At 37.2% G+C, this 22,274-nt stretch overlaps 1 protein-coding gene across 1 annotated transcript in view; it reads right to left on the reverse strand.

Moving 5' to 3' along the window:
- Nucleotides 1-432: 432 nt before the first annotated feature.
- Nucleotides 433-22,274, reverse strand: part of FANCC (FA complementation group C) — a 72,287-nt gene continuing 50,445 nt past the window's right edge. Inside the window, exons 8-14 of the mRNA XM_075726852.1 lie at nt 17,004-17,056; nt 14,475-14,574; nt 10,348-10,423; nt 9,435-9,516; nt 5,519-5,690; nt 2,444-2,644; nt 433-576 (exon numbers count right to left, since the gene is read on the reverse strand). Coding sequence (XP_075582967.1) covers nt 433-576; nt 2,444-2,644; nt 5,519-5,690; nt 9,435-9,516; nt 10,348-10,423; nt 14,475-14,574; nt 17,004-17,056 — 828 coding nt within the window. The remainder of the gene's footprint in view (nt 577-2,443; nt 2,645-5,518; nt 5,691-9,434; nt 9,517-10,347; nt 10,424-14,474; nt 14,575-17,003; nt 17,057-22,274) is intronic.

Here is a 22,274-nt window from a genome sequence, read left to right on the forward strand (position 1 = left end):
CTTGAGATCATTGTTAGTTTCATTCAAAGCAGAATTATAGAACAAAACATTTTAGGAACAACTTACCAACCAAGCAATTGGATATGATTTGTTAATAAAACCATGTGTAACTTGGGAGAAAAACTGATCCTCAGCCAGATAAACAAGAAGGAGATGAGTGAACTGCTTTAAATGATGTAGGTCTGTTGTTAAGGAAGGTACTCAGAATAAAATTTTCAACCATCTTTAATATTCACTGTCATGTTCTAAAAGGTTAACATTTCCAAACAAAGGATCATTTCCAAATATATACAAGGGAATACAAAGTTGCGAGATACGCTTACGTGGATATTTTTCTACCCTTGGTAAATTGCGGTGCAAGATGTTAATGAAAGCCTGACACCCGGATAAAGATCTAATTTGTTGGTTTGATAAATAGATGATATTAAAAATCTAAACTTTCAATGTTAGTTTTTGAAGAAGTTCATTCAGCAGCTTCACAGTCCTTTGGTTTTCTTCCCCACTATGGTTAATTCTGTATGCAGTACGGATAAGAAGGCTACAAACTTCTTTGCTTGTATCAGTTGTCTTAGTAATCTGAGGGGAAACAGAGAACATGGGAAATAATGCTAAGTTGTTGCTAAGTACTAAGAACTCTCTGTTAATATTTGCAACAAAACCACAGATTTGTCTCCCACCGCTGAACATGTGAGATGCTCTGAGTTCAGAAGCAACTTCTGCCCAAGGCATCTCCTTTCATACATCTTGGCGGAACAGATTTCCACTGTTCTCTCAAATTCAAGTAAAAAAATTAAGAGGTCAAAAAGTTTTTAAAGGAAACACAAATGGTCAGACAGTGTAACCATTTAGAACTCATCTCCCTAGAAAACATCTAAAAGAACATGAAGGTTTCGGGTGGGCTTGGGGAGACAATTCAATTCTAAAATGTTTCAAAAGTAAAAATAAATCCCTTCCCCAAAAGATGACAAAGTACCAAGAAAAGACCCTAGGCTGCAATTTTTGCAGATCAGGAGGGACTTTAATCCACATTATCTGCTGTGTTAATGCCAAAATTTATTAAGCTAACCAAACCCACTGCCATGCATCCCATTCTGGTTCCACACCATTCTGCTTTTCATATGTTGTCTTCAGGCCTTTTCAAATCACATGGAGACCCCAGCTACACATTAATGATTACACAGATAGAGTCAAAATTAATCAGCTTGACATACTCTGGCCTACAACAGCTCATGACCACCCTGCACTGGGGAATACTCAGAGTTTTGAAAGTTAGTTATGTTGCTTTCTATAAAGAAACAAGAAATTGCCTTCGGTCTTCCTGAAGAGGTTTACAGCAGCAGACTAGTATATGAAAGCATCACTGCTCAACAGCCACACTCCTCAAAAGAGAAATATTAAAACCAGCAGACTGTAAAAACACATACAATCCCCCCTGAATTTTATCATTACATTCTTATGCTAAGAAGAAATTGATCATTTGTAAACTTACACCTAAAATGCTAGCCCTTATCTTAGTCTTTAAGCAGAAAAATGTTACGTCTGTTTAGTCAGCCAGAAGGAATAACCACCAAAATAGGTTTCCAGTTCCCTGTGTCATAAAATCAGACTCCGTATACATGCCATATACCCTACACAGATGGAAAAGCACACTGCTGCTGAAAGGAAAAAAACTTTTGAAGTGCTAAAACCACACACTGGCCCCCAGCTTGCACAGGAGGCTTGTACTTCTTAAAAGAGTATGGTTTTACAGTTAGAGAGGAATAAATTCCTAATCTTATACTGAGATAGCACTATTTATCTTGAGAGACACAAACACATCATACCGTTTGCACCAATATACCTGAAGGCTCTCATCAACAATAGCAAGATATTGTGGCACTTCCAGTATTTTACTCCTCTTCAACTTTTTTCACACACTTAGTGACACTCTCTCAGGTCTTTGTTCTTTTTTTCTCTCAATTATCACACCACTTTCCTCTCTGGCTTTACTAAAGGACCAAGCTTCTGCCTCATCAATGCTAACACTTAGTAACTAGTTGTTTTACATAATGGAAAACAGAGAGAAGACAGTTCCATCATCTCTGCAGCAGCTGGATAATTAAGGGAGTGATTTATAACTGGGAAAAGCAAAATGTTTGCACATGCTGTCTATGCCAGGTGTAAACGAACTGTAGGTATCCCTTAGCTGCAAGCTACTACTCCAAATATTTCTGCAGCTGCATAGCCAGGACAGCAACCTTTTCAGTAAGATCTTGTCAAGAAGTGCCAAGAAGGAAAATATTTTGATTGTAGCTGAAGTATGTAGAAGGTTAGGTACAGTTGCTGTAGTTACAATCTTCTTTAATTCTCTGTTACGTATTTTCTTTATTAAGAGGTAGGAATTTAAACCCAAAACAATAAAAAAAAAATTTACTTAAACCGAAAAAAAGGAAGAAACACTTACATGGTAAACAAATTCCTGGGCAATCATATGTCCACCAGAAGAAAAGAGCAAGAAGTTGGTAAGAAGATGTGTTATAAGATGCTGGTTACAACACTGCTCTATATCTGTTATACTGTGTAGAGCAGCCTCCAGATCTTTGATAGAAAGCACTCTACAGCTGAAGAGCATCATTAGATGATTGTAGACTGCTTGAGCTTCTACCTGTAGGAAATAATTTCAAAGGACGCAGGATCAGAGAAGAGTAAAGGTCATACCTATGGTATTCTTCCTTTGGATTTATTCACTAACAGGAAACTGAATCCTTGGCAGAAACAACCCAAACATGAACAGAGTTTGAATTTAAGCAGCAGGGAGAACAGGGAAGGAAGGGCTGTACACATTTCTTTCATACTGATTCACACACACGGAGGTGGACAGAATAGATTTTTTAACATTCTTTGGTCTTGCAAACTAAGCAGGCAGGGCATCAAGCCAGGATTTGACCTTTTTTAATAATAAAAGGAAATGGAGAAAGTCCCTCAGCAGAACATGCTCAGATTTTTGCATTGTGGGAAAAAGAACAGAGGATCCTCAAGGGCTCATTTCAGTACTGCTGCTACAAATCAATTAAATCCCCATGCAACCTGACCTCAGCTGATAAAATCTTCTGGTACGAATGCAGTTTTTTCCTTCTTCCTGTGTTGTGTGCAACTTATGGTTCTACCTTTTGAGTTAGCCAATAAAAACTAATTTTTACTGGGAGTAGAAAACAGAAGATTTTGGCACCTACACAATGGAAAAAGAACTATAAGCAACTATTGCAAAAAATCCTAACAATAATTCTGTTCACTATATTAAAAATAAGCCAAACAAACTGGTAGAAAAAAAACCACAAATGAGTAAGTGCAGGAACAATGGAAAAATATAACACTGCAGAGCCAAAGGAAAAGGACACCCGTTTCTCAACCGTGTTCATTAGGAAAATCTGTTTCAGTCATTTACCTGACCTTGCTTTTCTCATCCCTGCCCTATTAACAATTCCACATAAAAGAGCCTGAAAAGGCTATTCTTGAATTATGTCCACAATTACATGTGAGGCAACGAATGACACCAGAGCCTAAAGAAAGGTAACTAGAATTCTTCAATATTGTATATCCCTCTGTGCATCCTATTCTTGTTGTACCTCCATCCCATGGAGATTGGTAGTAGCAGGCTCTGTTCCATGAGCTTACCTACCCTAGGAGACTCGTCCTTAGTGCCAAAGTTACCAACCTCCAAGTTTTGTTCCTGCAAGCTTTCAGAGTCTAAAGGTATGAAAGGACTCCAAGTAAATATTGAGGAGCAGAATATTCAGTCCTGCACATATGTGTGAAGTCTAGTGAACAGCAAAAGTAGCCTTTTTCTTCTTTAAATCATTTTAACCCTATGTATTCCACTTCTGTTGACATACAAGCTGCTACCTAAAGTGAGTATCAGGAAGGCAAAATCTTAAGTCATGAGTGCATGCCTTTCCACACAAAAATACGCTGAATGAAAAGTCCTCCAGCTTGGCGACCGCCAGAATCTCCCATCCCATCTTAATCCTTAACTGGTGAAAGGTGCAGGCGTTGAGGAGGAAACCACTCCCTTTGAAAGAGCTGAGAGCTAACTTGACAGAGGACAAAATAAAAGAAAAAGCTAATATCTAACTAAAGGCAGAAGCTTTGCATGAACTGTGGGAATGCTTCTGAAGTAGCCTGACCTGTGGGAGAAAAAAGGTCTTGAAGTAAATAAAGAAAATAATCATAATGAACTTAAATATTAGACTTCTAGGAACTGATAAGTAACTGTGTGTGCTCTCAGTGGAAAAGCTTTTTTATCACTAAAGTTTGTCATACATTATGACAGGAATAACAATCTGATAGAATAGGGGACACACAGGGAGATGATTTTACATATGGGACAATGTGATTTCATTCTGTGGTGCTGGAGTTAGAACAATATTCCATACATAGATCTGCACCTACAGTCCTTCAGTTTCATTCCTCATGTTTATTGCTTGGGTATTGCCTTCTTTGCCAAAACTGCATTCTAAACCCAACCCTGGTTTCTTTATTTCACTGTAGCTCTAACCTAACTCTGCTCAGCTAACAGTCCACCCCTGCTCCTAGACTATAAGAAATTAAAGAGAAAAAAAATTAAGAAGTGATTGGGATGTGAGCTTGCATTTGTAGTGCCATCTGGGTGGCGGGAGGGGAAGGGAAGGAAATAAAATACTGCAGAACACACTGTTGTACATTGACCATTAGATGTAAAATGAAAGCATGATGTTTTACTAGCGTGGTGTACTGGTCTGCATTTTTAAATCAAACAGAATCTGGTTTTGAATTAAGGAAAACTAGAGATGCTACAGACAGATTTTGTATCTGGGCTTTGTAGATCAGATTGCTTGGGCTAGTTCAAACTTGCATAATAGGCCCAGCTTAAAGGCTTTCATGTATTTGTATGCATACAGAGACACAGAGCACTCTTCACACAGTACAATGCATGAGGTTAGAATACTGCTTCCTTCTGTTAAGACACCTAGCATGTGGGAATATAACATACTTGTTACGATCTCATACATGCCAAAAATTAGTAAAGATACATAAGAGAAATGAGAATAGATGGGCAAGGTTAGGATTCAGGGCTGTGTCTGATAAGTATCTTTACTGCTTCAACTGCTGTTGTGATTTCTCTTGTGTTTCCTTCTCAGAAGATGCCATAACACAGGAATGCTGAATTCTGCCACACAGTGATTTAAAAAACACCATTCCTAGAGTAGTTTTACTTGTGATTAAAAGCACCCAAGTTATCCAAAAGAAAGTCAGGAGGGCACTAATCTATATAGTATACTATAAAGAGGAAAAGTGTTTTCTAAATGTCACCAAGAAAATCCACAAAAATTAACTTTCAACTTCTCCATGGCAACACAATTCCCAGGACACCTTGTAAAGCCAAAACCCTTCTCCAGTGTAGACCTTTCATTTTTCTGGTGTGCACTATTTGTTTTATATCAATAAGATATAAGCAGACTATTGACTGCTTAGTGCTGCTTACTATTGCTACTTTACCCACCATTGTTTGAGTCCTTTGTTGATTTTCATTCTGAGGACAGTAGTAAAAAGCCAGCAGCCACAGCAAAGCATCTGGTTCTACAGCAGCCCTCAGTAATTGTTCTGCAGCAATATCCAGCCATTCTCCAAAACGAGCAACGAAAAACCAAATTTCAAAAAGGTCAGCAAGAGAACTGGAAAATAACAGAGACACAATTAAGTATTTCTTGTTATTTAACGTTTTAAAATGTCTTAAGTTAACTGCAAAGGGTGCTGGCATGAAAATAAAAACCATTCAACTACTCTTCAACAAATAATGCCTTAACTGCTAAGCATACAGCCAGGTACTACTCTATTATCTGCAGTCATGATCAAATGAGACATACCCAGTGCTACTAACAGATTAACTTTGTCCGTAGAACAGACTAGCCGTAACACCAGTTTCTAATAAGCTGTGACAAAATACCATGTATTAAAATCTACATCATAAAATTAAACCTTATCGTTTATACTCTCCAGTTGAAGGATTTTCAAAACTTTAAATTGTATCTCAAGTGTTGTATTCTTAACATACTTATTGTATGTTGCCTTATATTGTCTTCCAATTTCTCTCTGTTGCTTTCCAGGGTTATCTTCTGGTTTTTGGTAATTCACAAGGCACAAGTTTTTTGGTAATTCATGAGGAATTAAATTTAGATGGACTAAATATAAAGTTTTTAAGGATATTCATCTCCTGATTCTTAAAATTCAGGTCCTCTTTAATGAAAATTTTGAAGGTATTTACAACTGGGTTACTGCAGTAAGAAAAAGAAAGGTGAGAATGGACCACAGCTCATCTCTACACCTTCTTATATGTACTCTTCTAAAGTAAAGATAAGACTAAAAAAAATAGAAATAACGGGGAGATGCGAACTAAAGGTAGGCATCTCCAAAGCAAAAAGTCAAACTGAGTGTGTAAGGAAGGACAGACAGAAGGACAGCTGGAAGGAGATTAAGAACCAGGAACAATTGTTCCTATTAAGTTTGGCAAAAGTTTGAAGAATTAGAGATTTTTCTTATGTTTTATTCCTGGGGACTCCAAGATCTGCTGTGCCACCCTTCCCAGGAAACTCCAAGAGATCTCAGAAATTCCAGGAGTTGATGAAGTTGTCTGATACCATCATGTCATCTGGGGAACATGACAAGGTCATAGTTGGAATAAACTGCTTTATCTTTTAGACTTTCTGAAGAGGTGGGAGGCCCAGTTTTATGGATGAAGGTGTGATAGGTGCAGATAGTATTCTATGTCTGGAGTATACTGGTGACTGATGTTGTCTACAGGTGACCCAGCAATTATTGATCCTATAAATGATACTGTCTATATGCCGCAGAATCTCAGGGTCTCAAAATCCTATTCCTAGAACACAAATCCACCACATCAGTATTTTTGGATAAGCGTGATCACTGACATCAGACATAAGAGGTTGACACAGAGTGACATAGATTCACAGAGAGAAAATACAGTACTGAGGTGAGTGCTACAAGTCACCACTGTTGATAACCCACAGCTTTTGGAAGGGCAGCAGCATGGTTCAGACTGCAGGGAACTAGAGGTGTGTGACAAAATCTCAGACTAAAATTCCTTAGCTAAAGGAACGGGATCAGCACTGGTAAAGTCTTTGAAGATACCAGAATCTGGAAATGCAACTTAACAAACAAACAAATGTGATAAGTGATCTAGGACAACAGCCCTCCCCTCAGCAAAATAATCTACTTATCTGACTATAATTCAATGCTGTGGCAATGTAAGTGTATAGGCTAGCTCTGAAACCCAGTGATGCACAAAGATGAAATTTAATTAAAAGCTAATCACTGAGAACAGATTAACTATACTTAGGGTAATATTGACAGTATTTACGACTGGAAGTGTTCATAGCTCAAAGGGTAAATACAAGTCCTAAAACTTTAAGCATTAAACTAATTTTAACAGGTACTTAGCAGAACAGAATGTAATTCTTGCCTAGAGAGCCTAGGCACCACTGCACTTGTAACTCAACATGACTTTCCTGTACCACCACAGTGCCCAGTGCCCGGTTTCGAGTCCTGTACCCTCCATTTCTGTCCCCACTGCTGTTTCTACCCTCTCTGTAGTGGCACCCATGTTAACTGCTCCACTGTCATTGCCAAAAGTGGCCCTTCACTTTTTCTGGGACATCCTCATGTAAAATGTACATCACTTGATTTCTGGTTTAAAGTGTCACATAATATTTATTATTCACTGAGATGACTACATATACTAAATAATGGCATAGAAGTACACAGAAAGCACCTTGCTGTAAGACTTACATTTGGTGTAAAATAAAACCATTGCAAAACAAGCTATATAAACAGAGAGCACTGACTATAAGAAGCAAGAGGATATGCTGTATAGTAGTATTTTTTGCTCCTCCATTGATCTTGTTAAGTAGAAAGGATGCAGAATCAGGAATAAAGCAATAAAAGAAAATTGAATACAGTTTCCTCATGAATATTAGTATTTAAAAACTTAAGCCAGATCCATTTTCTTTGTAACTGAGAGTGATTTGGTAGAAAACATAATCATTGCACAAGTTCTAAAAGAAGTAAGATGATATTCTGGCAAGTACAATACTATTCAAACTAGCGTACTATCAAAGAAAAGGGGGAAAAAGAAAATATAAGCCAAGAAAGGGCTAGGCAACAATAGGAGAACAAACACGCTCTATTATTGTAACACATTATGATGGATTATATTTGTTTTATTTGTTTGTTCTAAGTTTGAATTATGTGTTTCTTTAACAAGCCAGGGTCAGCTACTGGTCACACTCCAAGGGCAGAAAGGTTTGACAGACTTCAGGGATGAACAGGCGAGACATAGCAATGAACTGCAGCTCATACAGAGAGAGAGAAGTGGCCAGCAGCCAGACCAACCTCAGAAGGAACAGCAAAAAGCTTTTTTCTGCCACTCAACAACAAAATAAAAGCCTCCATGAGTTAACTGAAACCAAGCATGGGTGCAAGTATCTGCCTTCCAGGACACAGGGGGATAGTTGGACATCTTGTTTTGCAAGTCTATCTGGCCCACACATTCCATATTTCTATTGAAATATTTCAGGTTTTAAATCAAAATGAAATTTGTTTCTTTGAATTTAAAAGCTGTTCAATATTCTTTGGAAAGCTCACTCTCAGAGCAGATCTAAGGAGACTCATAGCTCAAGCTCTAGTTAGTCAGGTCTCATCACACACTTGATAAGAAAGAATTGCAGGGCAGCCACAGATAGAGATGTATCTTCTTTCATTATTTTCATATCGTCCTAGAACATCTACTACCAAAGCAGAATTCATGTAGACAAACACTATCATTCATTACAGCAACTATTTGGACAAAAAAAGCTAAGGGCACCAGGTCAGAAACACGGGGTGTCAGCTCAGAGAGAAATGTAACAAACAATGATACTGCAGTCTAGCAGTTCATATCTTTATGAAAAAAACCTAGAAATTTGAAGTTTGGATGTTTGCACAAGCCTGCAGAAAGCAAATACAATCTCCTTCATAAAACAGTACCTCTCACAACAGGCACTTTCCAATACTAGCTGCTTTTCTGGTTGGAAGAGTTGTCTTATTATTCAATCCAGAATCAGTTTTAAAAGTTTTGGGGGAGAAATGGGACAGTAGTCAAGTAAGCATTTCTGTTATACTGCTAGCTATTTGCTGAAATGAAAAGAATGACAAAATTTTGTTTGCTCAAAGGCTTATTGGTCAGGTCTATAGGTGCTACAAAGTTCAGGTTCAGTAAGTAATCTAAGTCCTATTATTTAAAACAAAACTGTTTAGAGAATAGTAAGCAAATGATGAAATGTAGCCACTAAAGACTTCAACTGACAAGACTTTTCACAAAGATGCATATGCAAAGGACAAAAAGAAAATATAATACTGCTTACCTAATGTTTGCATCTTCTACTAGTGCTTTGAGCATATCCGAAATGTGTTTCAAGTGTTGAGACCGGTGTGTAGTTGGCAGTTCTGAGGAGGGAAGATGGAAATATAACTCTTAAAAGTCTAGTCTATCCAACTAGAACAGAACAGTGAAATTAACCATATTAAGCCAGCATTAAAATTTGTGCAACTTGATTCAGTGATCACAAAGCATTTAAAATTTCATTTTAAAATTTCCCAATTTTCAATAATACCTATTACCGTGTGTCTTAGAACAATGCATTGACAAAGCCACCTAAGGAAGTACAGCTAGGAATATTCAAATGAGGCTGATGTACCCTTGTGTAAAAGCTACCTCGATATTAAATATATAATCAGTGGAGTAACATTCCCAGAGGCTCTTGTACTGAGCTGAAATTATTGCTCATGAAAAACTGTACCATATTGAGCAGTGGTTTCTTGACCTATAAAAATGGGAAACCTGAAAACAGTATTAGGTTTGCAATCTAAAAGATCACCAGAATTCAAGCTTTAGAGACAAATGGCAAGGCTATTTCTTGTAATATACATATGAAAATTTTCATAATGACAATTACTAATATTATAAGATAATTTAGTATTTTTACATTCTCAGTAACTTGTCTTCGTTCCTACAAAATTATGCACTCTTTGTTATTAATTTGTGGTTTAATTCTTTTTTTATTAAATTCTTTTAAGTTACATCTGTATTATTGTTACATAAGAATTAGAAGTTCCTGCAAAAAAATACATTAAAAAAATATTATTAAAATTGCTAAGTCAACACACCCTATTTAGGAAATGGCAAAATTTTGTCTTAATCCCTTTTAAAGTTATTTTAAAACATAGACAGATCATGCAGGTTGGCTAATGCTGCATATATTTCATAAAGAAACTTACCAAAAGGACGTCTGAGTAAAGCTGTTACAAGAGGCTGGTGATGGTAAGGGAAGTAGGCCTTCAGTGGAAATTTGTGCTAAGATACAAAATCATTATTTTAGAGCTTTCTGGTCAGTTTTCAAAACAAACCCACAGCGAACAATTTCATCTAAGGTGGTAATTAACAATACAGACTGAAGCAAGAGAACACAAAAACTCTACACTTAATTTTAGGATTTCACATAAAGGAAAAAGGGGGATATTTAGGAAAAGCTTGCTTAGAAAAAGTAATTATTTATGGATTTTTAAAATACCTGCATTAAAAAAGATTCAGAGTATGAAGAAAATTATATCTTAATATTCTTCAGCTTTTTCCCTGTAATCACAAATGTCTTCACTCTCAATATGCAGAGGTTAAGAGAGACACTAATTAATTTAATTTCATTTTCCAGTGTAAACAGGTTCACAGATCACATTAAACTAAGAACTAATAACATCTACAAAACCTGAGCGTGTGATGTAGATTATCGCCTTACGTTAAAAAATGGAAACCTAAAATTCTTAGGATCCGATTCAGCGCAAGGTAGGGTAGTCATAGATAACAGACTTGTCCTCTGTTTATCTGGGTACGTGCGATTTGTGTACTGTGAACATTGCTGCTTGTGTAATTGAGACTAGCAGCAGCATACCTTTAATCTTTTTGTTCTGCAAACATCTACTACAGGCACGTCTAATGCATAGCATGCATGTGCATATGCAATATGAACTTCCTTTGAGGTGGACTGAAATGCAGCTGAACAGCCAGGCCCCGAGGGTGGTGATCCATGGCACAAAGCCTAGCTGGAGGCCAGTAACCGGCAGTGTACCCCAAGGGTCAATATTGGGTCCATTCCTGTTTAACGTCTTCATTAATGACCCAGATGATGAGGCAGAGCGTTCGCCTAGCAAGTTTGCTGATGACACAAAGCTGGGAGAAGTGGGCGATAGGCCAGAGTCGTGCTGCCATCCAGAGGGACCTTGACAGGCTGGAGAGACGGTCTGACAGGAACCTCATGAAGTTCAACTAGGAGAAAGGATAAAGTCCTGCACCTGGGAAAGAACAATCCCAGGCAACAGTACATGCTGGGACCCAACCAGCTGGAAAGCAGCTTTGCAGAAAAGGACCTGGGCGTCCTGGTGGACACCCAGTTGAATGTGGGCCAGCAATGTGCCCTTGTGGCAAAGGCAGCAAATGGTGTCTTGAGCGGCATAGGCAACGGATTGGTGACCCTTCCCCTCTCTGCAGCACTGGTGAGCCGCCGCTCCAGCAGCCAAACCTGGAGTACTATGTCCAGTTCTGGGCTCCTCAGTACAAGAGAGACATGGCCATACTGGAGAGAGTTCAACGAAGGGCCACAAGGGCGATTAAGAGACTGGAGCATCTCGCCTATGAGGAAAGGCTGAGGGAGCCTGGAGAAGAGAGGGCTCAAGGGGGATCTTATCAATGTATATCAACACCTGAAGGGAGGGTGCAAAGAAGATGGAGCCAGGCTCTCTTCAGTGGGGCCTATAACAGGACCAGAGGCAATGGGCACAAACTGAAACATAAGAGGTTCCATCTGAGTATCAGAAAACGCTTTTTTTTTTTTTTTTTTTTTCTTTCCTTTTTTGTACTGTGAGGGTGACTGAGCACTGGCACAGGTTGCCCAGAGGGATTGTAGAGTCTCAGTCCTTGGAGATATTAAAAAGCTGACTGGACATGGTCTGGGGCAACTGGTTCTGGGTGGCCCTGCTTCAGCTGGGGGGTTGGACAAGATGACCTCCAGAGGTACCTTCCAATCTCAACCACTCTATGATTCTGTCCTTTCAGTCTTCAAGTATTCATACCAATGACCTTAGAGCTCTTCTGTCTCCTTTCTTTAGGAATAAGAGACTAGCAAATAGATGATCTCTTGAAACACAGACTGGGAATACAGAGTCTATACAATGTGATTAATTTCTAAATCCAATGAAGACTGTATTTAGTAACATTTCTTTTGGGATATACACGCATGCATCTTATAAACAAACAGAATGATACACTCTCGCTCTACTCCTTTTTCTGTTCTGTAAATAACAGTTAATAGAAATTACAGCACAATAATATATACAGTATTCTCAGACAATCTGTGTATCACTGGTATGGTAAGATTCTAAAAGCCTACTTGTCAAGTGGAATTAGATTAATTAAAAATTAATAATCCCTATGCTAAAGTATGCATGTAGCCAATTAGCTTGCACCAAAAATCCCCATGAAAAAGCAGACCTTGACACAGTTAGTAGTAGCCAAGACAACCCACAGCATGAGTTACATATGAAAACAGTATTGTAAAGTAAGTGAAAACCAGTTTTCAGCATACTGTTTAAGCAAAGCAAAAAACGTTTGCTTCCTCTCATACAAACACAGTATTTTAGGCAGTTCTTCCCTTACATAAGTCATCACAAAGTGCAAAACAAGGTACAAAGACACAGAACGAGCTTCGTTATAATAATTGCCATGATGTGTAACAGGAAATAAAAGTTGAACACTGGCTTAAAATATTTATCCAGCTATTTAAAACAAAATTCCCACATGAAAACCACTGACAATTCTGAAATGATCAAGGGAAAATAATCCTGGAGGAAATTATAATTTCCATCAAATAAGAACATGAACTTTAAGATCATAAATTTACAAGTAACATGACCCAAATATCCTTAGGTCAGCTTTCACTACCATCATAAACTTAAAGAAGATCTGCTTGTACAAAACGTGGAAAGGATTATCCCAAAAGTGATCTCAGTACATCCATTCTTAAATTTCTTATTCAGTGACTACACAAATGGTCTTTTTTCCTAGGTAGGTAGATTTAAACTCCATGTTCCGTTTATACCTTTTTCAGTCTCCCAAAACACAGATGAAACAAGACTATTCCTAAAACCCTGTAGCACTGTTTTTTCACACTCTTCAGCTTTGTTCTGCCAAACCTTGTTCTCTCTAAATGGTCTACAAAGTTATTCAAAAAGACAGCTATTTCTGACAGCTGCCACACTGCAACAGAGAATCGTTATCCTCCTACCTTGCAAACCTGTGCAACTGCCAGACATGACCTGATTCTTTTGCAAATTTTGTGGACACATCTGTTTGTGTAGCCTTTTTTCAATTAACTGTACTATAAATTCCTCAGGTCTCAGATGACCCAGCCAGAACCTTCTTTATCCTCTGTCATTAATGGTTTTACCATTCCTCTGTGAAATGCTAATGAAGAACATTACGTCCTGTCAAGGGCATCCAGATACCACAAAGATGGGAGCCTTATGAATATATTTAATATTGGTATGGCAAAAAAATATGATCTGACTGATTTAAACAAAGTTTAGGAAGCAGTCTGTGCCTGCATTTTTGGATGCCAACTGTTAGTTAACATTGTGGTTGATTCATAAACTGTGAAACAAGGTGTTTTAAATTGTAATATTGAAGATAACACCTTAATTAGAGCCCCATGAATTAAACTGTATACAAGTTAAATAAAGGAAACTTAATATTTAAATACACTTCAAAAAAGTGGGCAATAGTCCATGTTGCAATGCCAGCAGGTGAAGGACCTTCACCCTGAAGCAAATGCATCACCTGCACAACAGGAACAGCTCTTGGGTGTCTGATGGGTGTGGAATCTTTACTTGCATTCTCCACCCAGTCACCCCCACCTGGGGCTACACCATGTGCTGCTGCCATGTAGTCGGGATGGCATAAAATTAACATGCACAGCACCTATATATTAAGCAAAACAGCCACAGTTTCATCCTGAATTCATATTGCCTGAAGCTAGAAGACAGATTCAATCACACTGCTAATTAAAGGCCAGTACGTCACAGGTCAAGTGCCCCTGTGAAAATCAGAGTTTATGTTGCAAGGTTACTCCAGGATAAATTCAGGTAAATTGCTCGTACATATTGGTTTCACACTGCAATTTTATTCACAGGTGAAAATGTTTGAACTGAACTTTGGCATGTATATACAGCTGTAAAGAGATGCTATTATTCAGCTCATTATATTCAGTCACCATTCTTAACAGTAGAATTGTTCTTTTCTTGTGAATTTTCATAGCTTCTCACCGAAAAGAAACATTAAGAAATAGATCTTGACTAACCTGCTTGTTTTCATTCTGATGAGCCTGAAGGAAGAGCTCTGTAAACATCTGTATTATGGTCATAACTTCTGGAGTTCCATCAGTTTCCAGCAGTGCATTCCTAAGCATTGAAATGTTAGATTATGACAGATCAGATAATATTATTCAATTACATATTCAAAAAACTACACAAAGAGACTGAACTTAGATAATACGGCTACTGTTCAGTCACTGTGACTCCTTAGTGATCATTCAATCAGAAGCACGAACAGAAATAAGCGTACACCAAATCAGTAATCGCTACAGATTTGATTAGGGACCAATGCATTCAAATGTGCTTTCAATGGTGAAACCATAAAATCCACTCTGGAGGTTCAGGAAAGTGAACGCTTTAACTGGCCTTCCATAGGGAAAAATGTAACCTTGAGCAAATGGAGCAGAAAAATATATGGGCAGCAAAGCGTAATTTTCATTCTCTTATTTGAAAGACATGTAATAGTAAGGAGAAAAAATGTTCACAGTAAGCTCCCACTAAGATATAAGTTTTTTATTAGAGAATTGTTTTGTTCCTTCTGTAATGATCTATAAGATAAGAACAGCTAACATTACTGTAACAGGGAAATTTCACAAAACTACAAGCACATAGAATCGCTAATGTAAACACAAGAAATAGTGCGCAGAAATTCAAGACATTCTAGGTATGTGGACTTCTGTATAGCCACACACAGCAACAAAACAAGTTTCTACTTGGGAAATAAAAATAAAAGTTAATATCCTTGAGATAAAACAATTTAGCACAATCAACCTCAATAAAAAGCATGCAAATAGCAGGAAAAGTTATTCCTGAAAGAGACGCAATGCTTAGATCTGTGCTTCTAACAGAGTATCAACCCCCAAAATAAAAGGACTTTTCTGCCAGGTGTAGAAACATAATACAGTTTCCAAACAATGAAGTACAAGTTCTTTATCAGCAGCGCTCTATAATCTCACATGTGACTACATCTAGAATAGGATCTTAACGTCTGCATACCACTTGATAATAGTTGGAAGGATGTCAGAAAAATACAACAAAGATGAACACAAAGCCACAGAAACCAACTGGTCTGCAAAAGCTAGCTAACATATATAGCTTCACTTAATACCAAGAAGACCTGAAACATAGTACTTTTAAAACGTATTAAGGGTTTAATATCAACAAGATAGAGGAACAAGCATACTAAGTAGAAACAATGGAAAGGAAACAAGGGAGCAGAAATGCAGGCTGAGCAACAGGAATTTCTAAGACAATTTGGAACATTAATAAAAGTGCCAAGTTTTATCAGGAAACACTCTGCCGGACAAAGTCTGGCATTATCTGAGAAAGAAGCATCTCATTAATTTCTACTGTCTACCAAATGGAAAGGGTGCAAAACAGTTATGTAGTCTTGTGTTATTTTTAGAAAGCATTTTATATACCATGGCCCTAAATAAGCCAAGAAGGTTGAACAAATTTTGTCTCCCTGTACCATCACAATATACAACCTCCAGCCTAAGACATCAGTACAGGTCTGTTGAAGTCACATCAATTTTCAAGTGCATTTTGCTTTGGGAAAGTGACTGGTCTCAACTATTCAGAAAATGCTAGCTGTGCTCAGACAGTGGACCACAGCAACAGAAAGGACTGCCATAGCAATAGCTGCTGAGTGGTTCCACTCCCACAATACAGCAGTCCACACTTTCTACAGCAAAGACTCTTCTGTAAGCGCCTGCACAAACCTAAACATGCGCACAGACACACAAATGCCCCCAAACACCTGCACCTGGGAGCCCTTTCTTCTTGAAAAGGAAAACACTTGATGAACAAAGAATATCAGTCACTAAATACATTATTGTTGTAGCAAAACTGTAATACCGATAACCCCAGCAGTAGATCTACTTTAAAAGAATGATAAAATAGTAAGTCAAGTGAAGTGAAAAAGCCACTGAAAACTGAGGACAAAGGACTGGAAGCCCCCATGTGGTAAACACTATATATTGCTTCAAAATAATCTTCATGCATTCAAAACCAAACTCATTATTAACAGGCAGATCAATAGTTTAATGCCATTAAGAGCACATGTGATACCAATCCTGAAGACTACTAACATAATGTAAAAGAGGCTATGCTAGTAAGTGCAAATGTTTTAGCTAAATTCCATCTTCATGCTGGCATGGGCCAAGCCATTTCAGCACTTAAAATTTTCACCTCAAAATCACATTTCAATCACAAATCTCTGCTGAATTACAAAATAAATTATAATTTTTAAAGGGGAAAATACAATTTAGTCAACTATATCAATGATTATTATAATGTAACTTTTATGTAAAGTTCACAGGATTTGTAATATTTTTCATTACTTGCATTATATTACCCAGAAGGGGACACTAAGGCATACAGCTAAAGAAAGACATCCTGAAATTATAATTTCCCAAATATAATCCCAAATTATTGTACTCCTCCTTCTCATGAGGAAAACCTCAATGTATAAACTGATCATTTGAAACACTTCTCAATATAATTTCAAAACTTACTTGAAAATTTCATTAACAATTCTGAAAATGGCAGGATGGGTTGCTGCTTGTGGCTGTTGAAAAACAAATGAAAGAACATTAGTCATTAATAAGAACAACGGCCATTGAAAAATTGACAGCTTAACTCATGGGTGGTAACTGAAATTATTAAACTGTAAATCTCGGATCTACTCTTTCTAAATTCTCAGATTTTCTCAGGATTAGGTTCTTCAAAATAACTAACATCAAAGTCATGGAAGGATATCCAGAGCAACATCAAGCAGGCTAAACAGCTGATAAATGCAAACACCTGGGATCCCAAACTGTTTATGACAATGACCACTAAAAATACTAAAGGTGGCAGATAGAAAGAACAGGTTGTTGCATGCAAGAGACAGGGAGCAAATTTTTCTTCCTCTTCACAGACAATCCCTTTTGGATGTGCTTTGAGATTCTTGCTACATTTTCAAAATTAAATTCCAGAAATTAAATTTATTTTATCACCTTTGTGATCACCTTTTGGTCCAAGACATTTTTTCACAGTCTTATCTTCTTCTGTGAATTTCAGAGTTGCTAGTGCAAGCTAAATATCTCAGTGCATCAAAATGTATTTTTTTTAAAACCAGTGAGGATTTTTATCATGCTACCACACAAAAGACTGTTTTAAGAAACTTGTTATATTAAAAATGCACTAGTAAACACACTACTTTCTAATCCCATATTCTGAATTCTATGGTTTATTAGGCTTTTATAGAGCACCACAAATAAGTAACTACTTACACATTCCCACATTCCTACTTACACAAAGTATATTTGCCTAAGTTAAAAAGCAAACTCATGCTTTGTGTTTCTGAAGTTACCACCTTAAGATTTGATGAGAATACAGTTCTTGAACAATCTAGAGCAATACATGTTTAATAAAATGCCTTCTATAAACTTCAGGATGCATGGAAGGAATGACGTTTATAAATGGCATTTAGCGTAACAGCTTTAAGTGTCTGACGCTCTATTCCAAAGAAAACTTCTATGCATTTGTTTCAAGCTAAAAAGTACCAAGTAGAATTTTCTTTTTAATTTCACACAGGCAGAATACTCTATATGATCCCTATATGATAATCTCAGAAAGTAAAGAGACAACCTTTCATACAAACTGTCTAGAAAAGCTCCTTGTTGCTCACAGTTGTCTTTGCCATACTAGAAATACTAGGTGGCACCTCATTTTCATGTTTTAATCACCCTTTGACACAGGGCTGTAGCTAAGTTGTCCTGTTGAACGTGTGCCATCTAGTGTTCAAGAGTATTTACAGCTGGTTGTTCGAAAGTGTGAAGAACAGCATGCAGCTTGTTGCAAGGCTGGTCTGCAAACTTCCACTGCTAGAGGGAGAAAAAAAACCTGGCTGGATAAGACAAAACCAGAGGCAGGAGCATCTCTCTTTTTTTAAAAGGAAAACTTGGACTAGACAATCTCCAAAGGCGCCTTCCAACCCCAATCATTCTGCAATTCTGTGAAAACAGCAGAAAGTGAGAAATATGTTTTTCAGTCCTCTGGGCTAAATGGTTGAATTCAGCCATTTCTCCACTGTTTTTTCAGATACTCTACCTACCTTTGCACACATACTTCTATGATGATGTGCCAACCCACTGTTGCTTAATACAGGTTGAGTATAAACTAGAAAGGGTCCCTCAGCACATTGCCACACATATCAAGATCAAATCATAGTTCTTTTGAGCAAGACCAAAATAAATGCGCTGTATGCAACAGTGAAAACCTCTCCACCCTTTCCTGCCAGACAGCAGCAATCTACAGTACTCACGACCAGAAATCACAGTTAATAGCTCCCAGTATTTAACCTACACTACTGAAATCAATGCAAATTTCATCACTGGTATTCAAAAGGGAAAACAAAAAAAAAAAACCCCAAACCCCACCACTGTTACCTAATTCCACAAGATTTTGGTCAGTGGACTGCATAGAATTAATTTGCATGCATTCAAAGTAAGAATGCTACCATAGTGCAAAAGTCTCCAAGGCAATTTGAAGATGTGCCTGTTGTGTAGCAGGACTAGAGCAGACAGCACAATTCTGCTGCAGCCAGCAGCAATTCTGGAGTTTGGGAGGGAGTATCAATTTCAGGAGGGATTCTCATAGGGTTTTGATGTTGTTGACATTATCTCCTTATATTTTCAAAATAAAAAGGCATTTTACATTTTAATAATCTTGTCTGTGACTGTGCAATAATTTTCACAGAAAGCTCAGAAATCCAAACATGCTGTCTGTCTACCAGGAGCTTGTTCCATCACCTTTAAAACATCCACAATGCATACGGCACAACACACACTGAACGAAAAAGATCCAAACACAGGGAACTGAAGCTGCATATGTGATATCATGATTACATATTTTAAGAATATGTGCCTCTTCAGAAAAAAAACCCACACAAAACCACTAGGATTTTTGAAAGAAATAAAATAGGAAAAATATACTGTAACATAAAGCATTAGACAAGTTCTATAGAACTACACTACTTTTGTTTCTGTATTATCAGAAAAAAGAATCCTAAACAACTAGTTTATAATACAAAGCCAGAACTGAATAAAGAAATCAGAAAAATACATTTGTATCTACAGGATGCAAGTAAATGGCACAAAGAGGAACAGACTAATAATCATACACTGCGTTTTATTCACATCATAGAATGCTCTGTAAAAACTGCAAGAGTAAACATATGGAAACAAATTGTGCCCAAGATCACGCAGCAACAGATTTGAGGTGGTAACCTGCAAATACCAGTTCTCTTGACTTCCAGACTCACATACAATTAATTGGACACAACACTTCCACTGTAACACATCTAGCTTTAAGAAACTACTACACTGCTGTACTTCAAATGTTGTATTTCCAAATTGTATATTTACCTGTATTCCTGAATTTTACATTTACCAATTAAACATGAGAAATGTCACTTAATTTTTTTCTTATACCAAGTGCTGACTGTAGTTTTATTTTGAAGCATATGCTTATTTTGAAAGCACAAACATTTTTTTACAGAGGTTTAAAAAGCTCCTGAATTCATCAACATTATGAACAAATTAGCGTGCACTATTTCAAAAATTTTACCATAGCAACACAGGTTTTGAATACAGGCAATTCCAAGGGAACTAATTGTAACTTAGCTGGGATGTATTACAACAAGAAAAAAAGCTTCTCGTTTTCTCTCTGTCCTTCCTCCTTTCTCCCTTATTAATGCCTATTTCATTGGCACAGCTCCCAATGAAAGGTGAGCGTGGATCTAGCTAGACTCAAAACTTGGGGATAAGGCATAGCAAGAGGGCAATGCAAGGGCACAGGAACCAGAGCAGTCTCCAGCTTGGTATCCTGTCAGGCAATACAAGAGTCTACATATCACCCACTAAAACTGTATTTCCTCTGTAATGCTGAAGTGAAAATAACACCAAGTGAGACCCCACAGCTAGAGCTTTGACTGCAGAGCACAACATAATTTCAATTCTGGGCTAGACTTGGGAAAGCTGACAAGGTAGAAAAACAAAACGCAGCTGATGGTTTATAAAGGAGAAGCCAACAAATTTGAAGCCCTCTCAACCTACTGCACTTTTTTTGCAATGTAACTCTGAAAGAAGTAAAACTACTTTGGAAAGCTATCTAAGAACTAAACACAAACTATAACTGGCACTGATGCATTCATATTTCTTTTTGCATGCTTTACATGCTTTAAAAATCTGTTTATATACATATCCATGCATTTCTTGTAAAGCATAAATTCTGATATGTGTATCTATTTAAATTTTAGTTGTTAACACACATATACAAACCCTAAAGTTACTGCAGGAAGGAATACATCCACTCACCCACCAAATTTTGAAGAAGCTAAAAGATCGTTTGTGATGGTCACTTAATTTGTTTATTACTTCTGAATGACTGTAGAATTTCCAATATTAATTCCAGTTTAGCCCCCAAACTACAAACCTAATAGCATGCCATATAAAACACAAGTTAGTGGACCACCACACTACAGTTACTCTTGGAATTAAAATATAAGAGTATTGCATATCAAGTTTCTTTCATAATAGAAGTACGGTGGTTTACAACTATCTGGGTACCATAGATCTCTATGAGGGTTATGTACAGTTTGGTTGCTTTATCAAGATATTTTGTTTAGATAAATAACTCTGATAATGCAATTATGAATGAGCTTATTGAAATTTCCTTCTTATCATGTACTACAATCAAATCACTTACCTATTTCTGCCTATTTGTACTCTAGGTTTTCTTCCAAACAGAAAAAAATGTATAAATCAAGTTTTGTCTCATGATTCCACTTTTTATTATATCCATAAGGCAAACAGAGGTCACATGCTACAAATACCATAATACAACTGCCAAAAATGCATACCCATATTCCTAAAGAAATATTCAAATGTCTTTCAGGCAGGCTAAATTAATCATACTGTTGGATTGAAAGTGCTGACTGATCTAACGTCACATCAGTATCTTTATAGTACTGTGGTACAAAGTATCATTAAGTATTTTAGAACACAAATTCTGGATCAAATATTTTTGTTCTATACTGCCTCTCTGAAGCTTCTCATCCTGTTGTTTTTAATTGGTATTCCATCTCCCATTTATGCACCCTCCCTCTTATCAATGCCTATCAGCAATATCCATCTTCCAGCTGCTTTCTTCTTTATGCCTCCCTTCATTCCACTCCTTGTCCACAGGATGTCCTCTCTAAACCAGCATTCAAAGCTGTTGCACTGGTCTTTCTACTCTGTGAGTGTCTTGCTTTGAAAGCACAAAGTCTCTGGAGGAGAGGCAAGTAAGAACCACCTAAGCGTGCTAGCACAGTAATGTTCCATTTTTTTCAGGGATCAGGATGTGAAGACAAAGTAAATGTGAACATTGTTAATAAACAACAATAAACCAATAATTAAACCAAAGATTTTACTTCTTTTTATATATAACCTAGATATTTTTTATTTTTTCCTCAGCCATCTGTGGTACTATATACTGTATTCAACTCACAGTGTATCTGATACAGAAAAATTAGGCACAGGCCTTGTATATAGCCTTGCCTTCTGGAATACCTAGATGCCCAGACGACATATGAAGTGCTGTTGACGCCAAGCACTTGTAAGATTTGCAAGTATGATAATGGATCCCTAGAATAAATTTGCAGATTCAATTAAAAAGGAAAAACATTTAAAGATATCATTCTTTTCCTATCTAAAATACATATTCTGTAAGCAGTTTCATGGGCTGAAAATAAGGTACCA

The sequence above is a fragment of the Pelecanus crispus genome, chromosome Z (assembly GCF_030463565.1).
Source record: "Pelecanus crispus isolate bPelCri1 chromosome Z, bPelCri1.pri, whole genome shotgun sequence".
NCBI classification, from domain to species: Eukaryota; Metazoa; Chordata; class Aves; order Pelecaniformes; family Pelecanidae; genus Pelecanus; species Pelecanus crispus.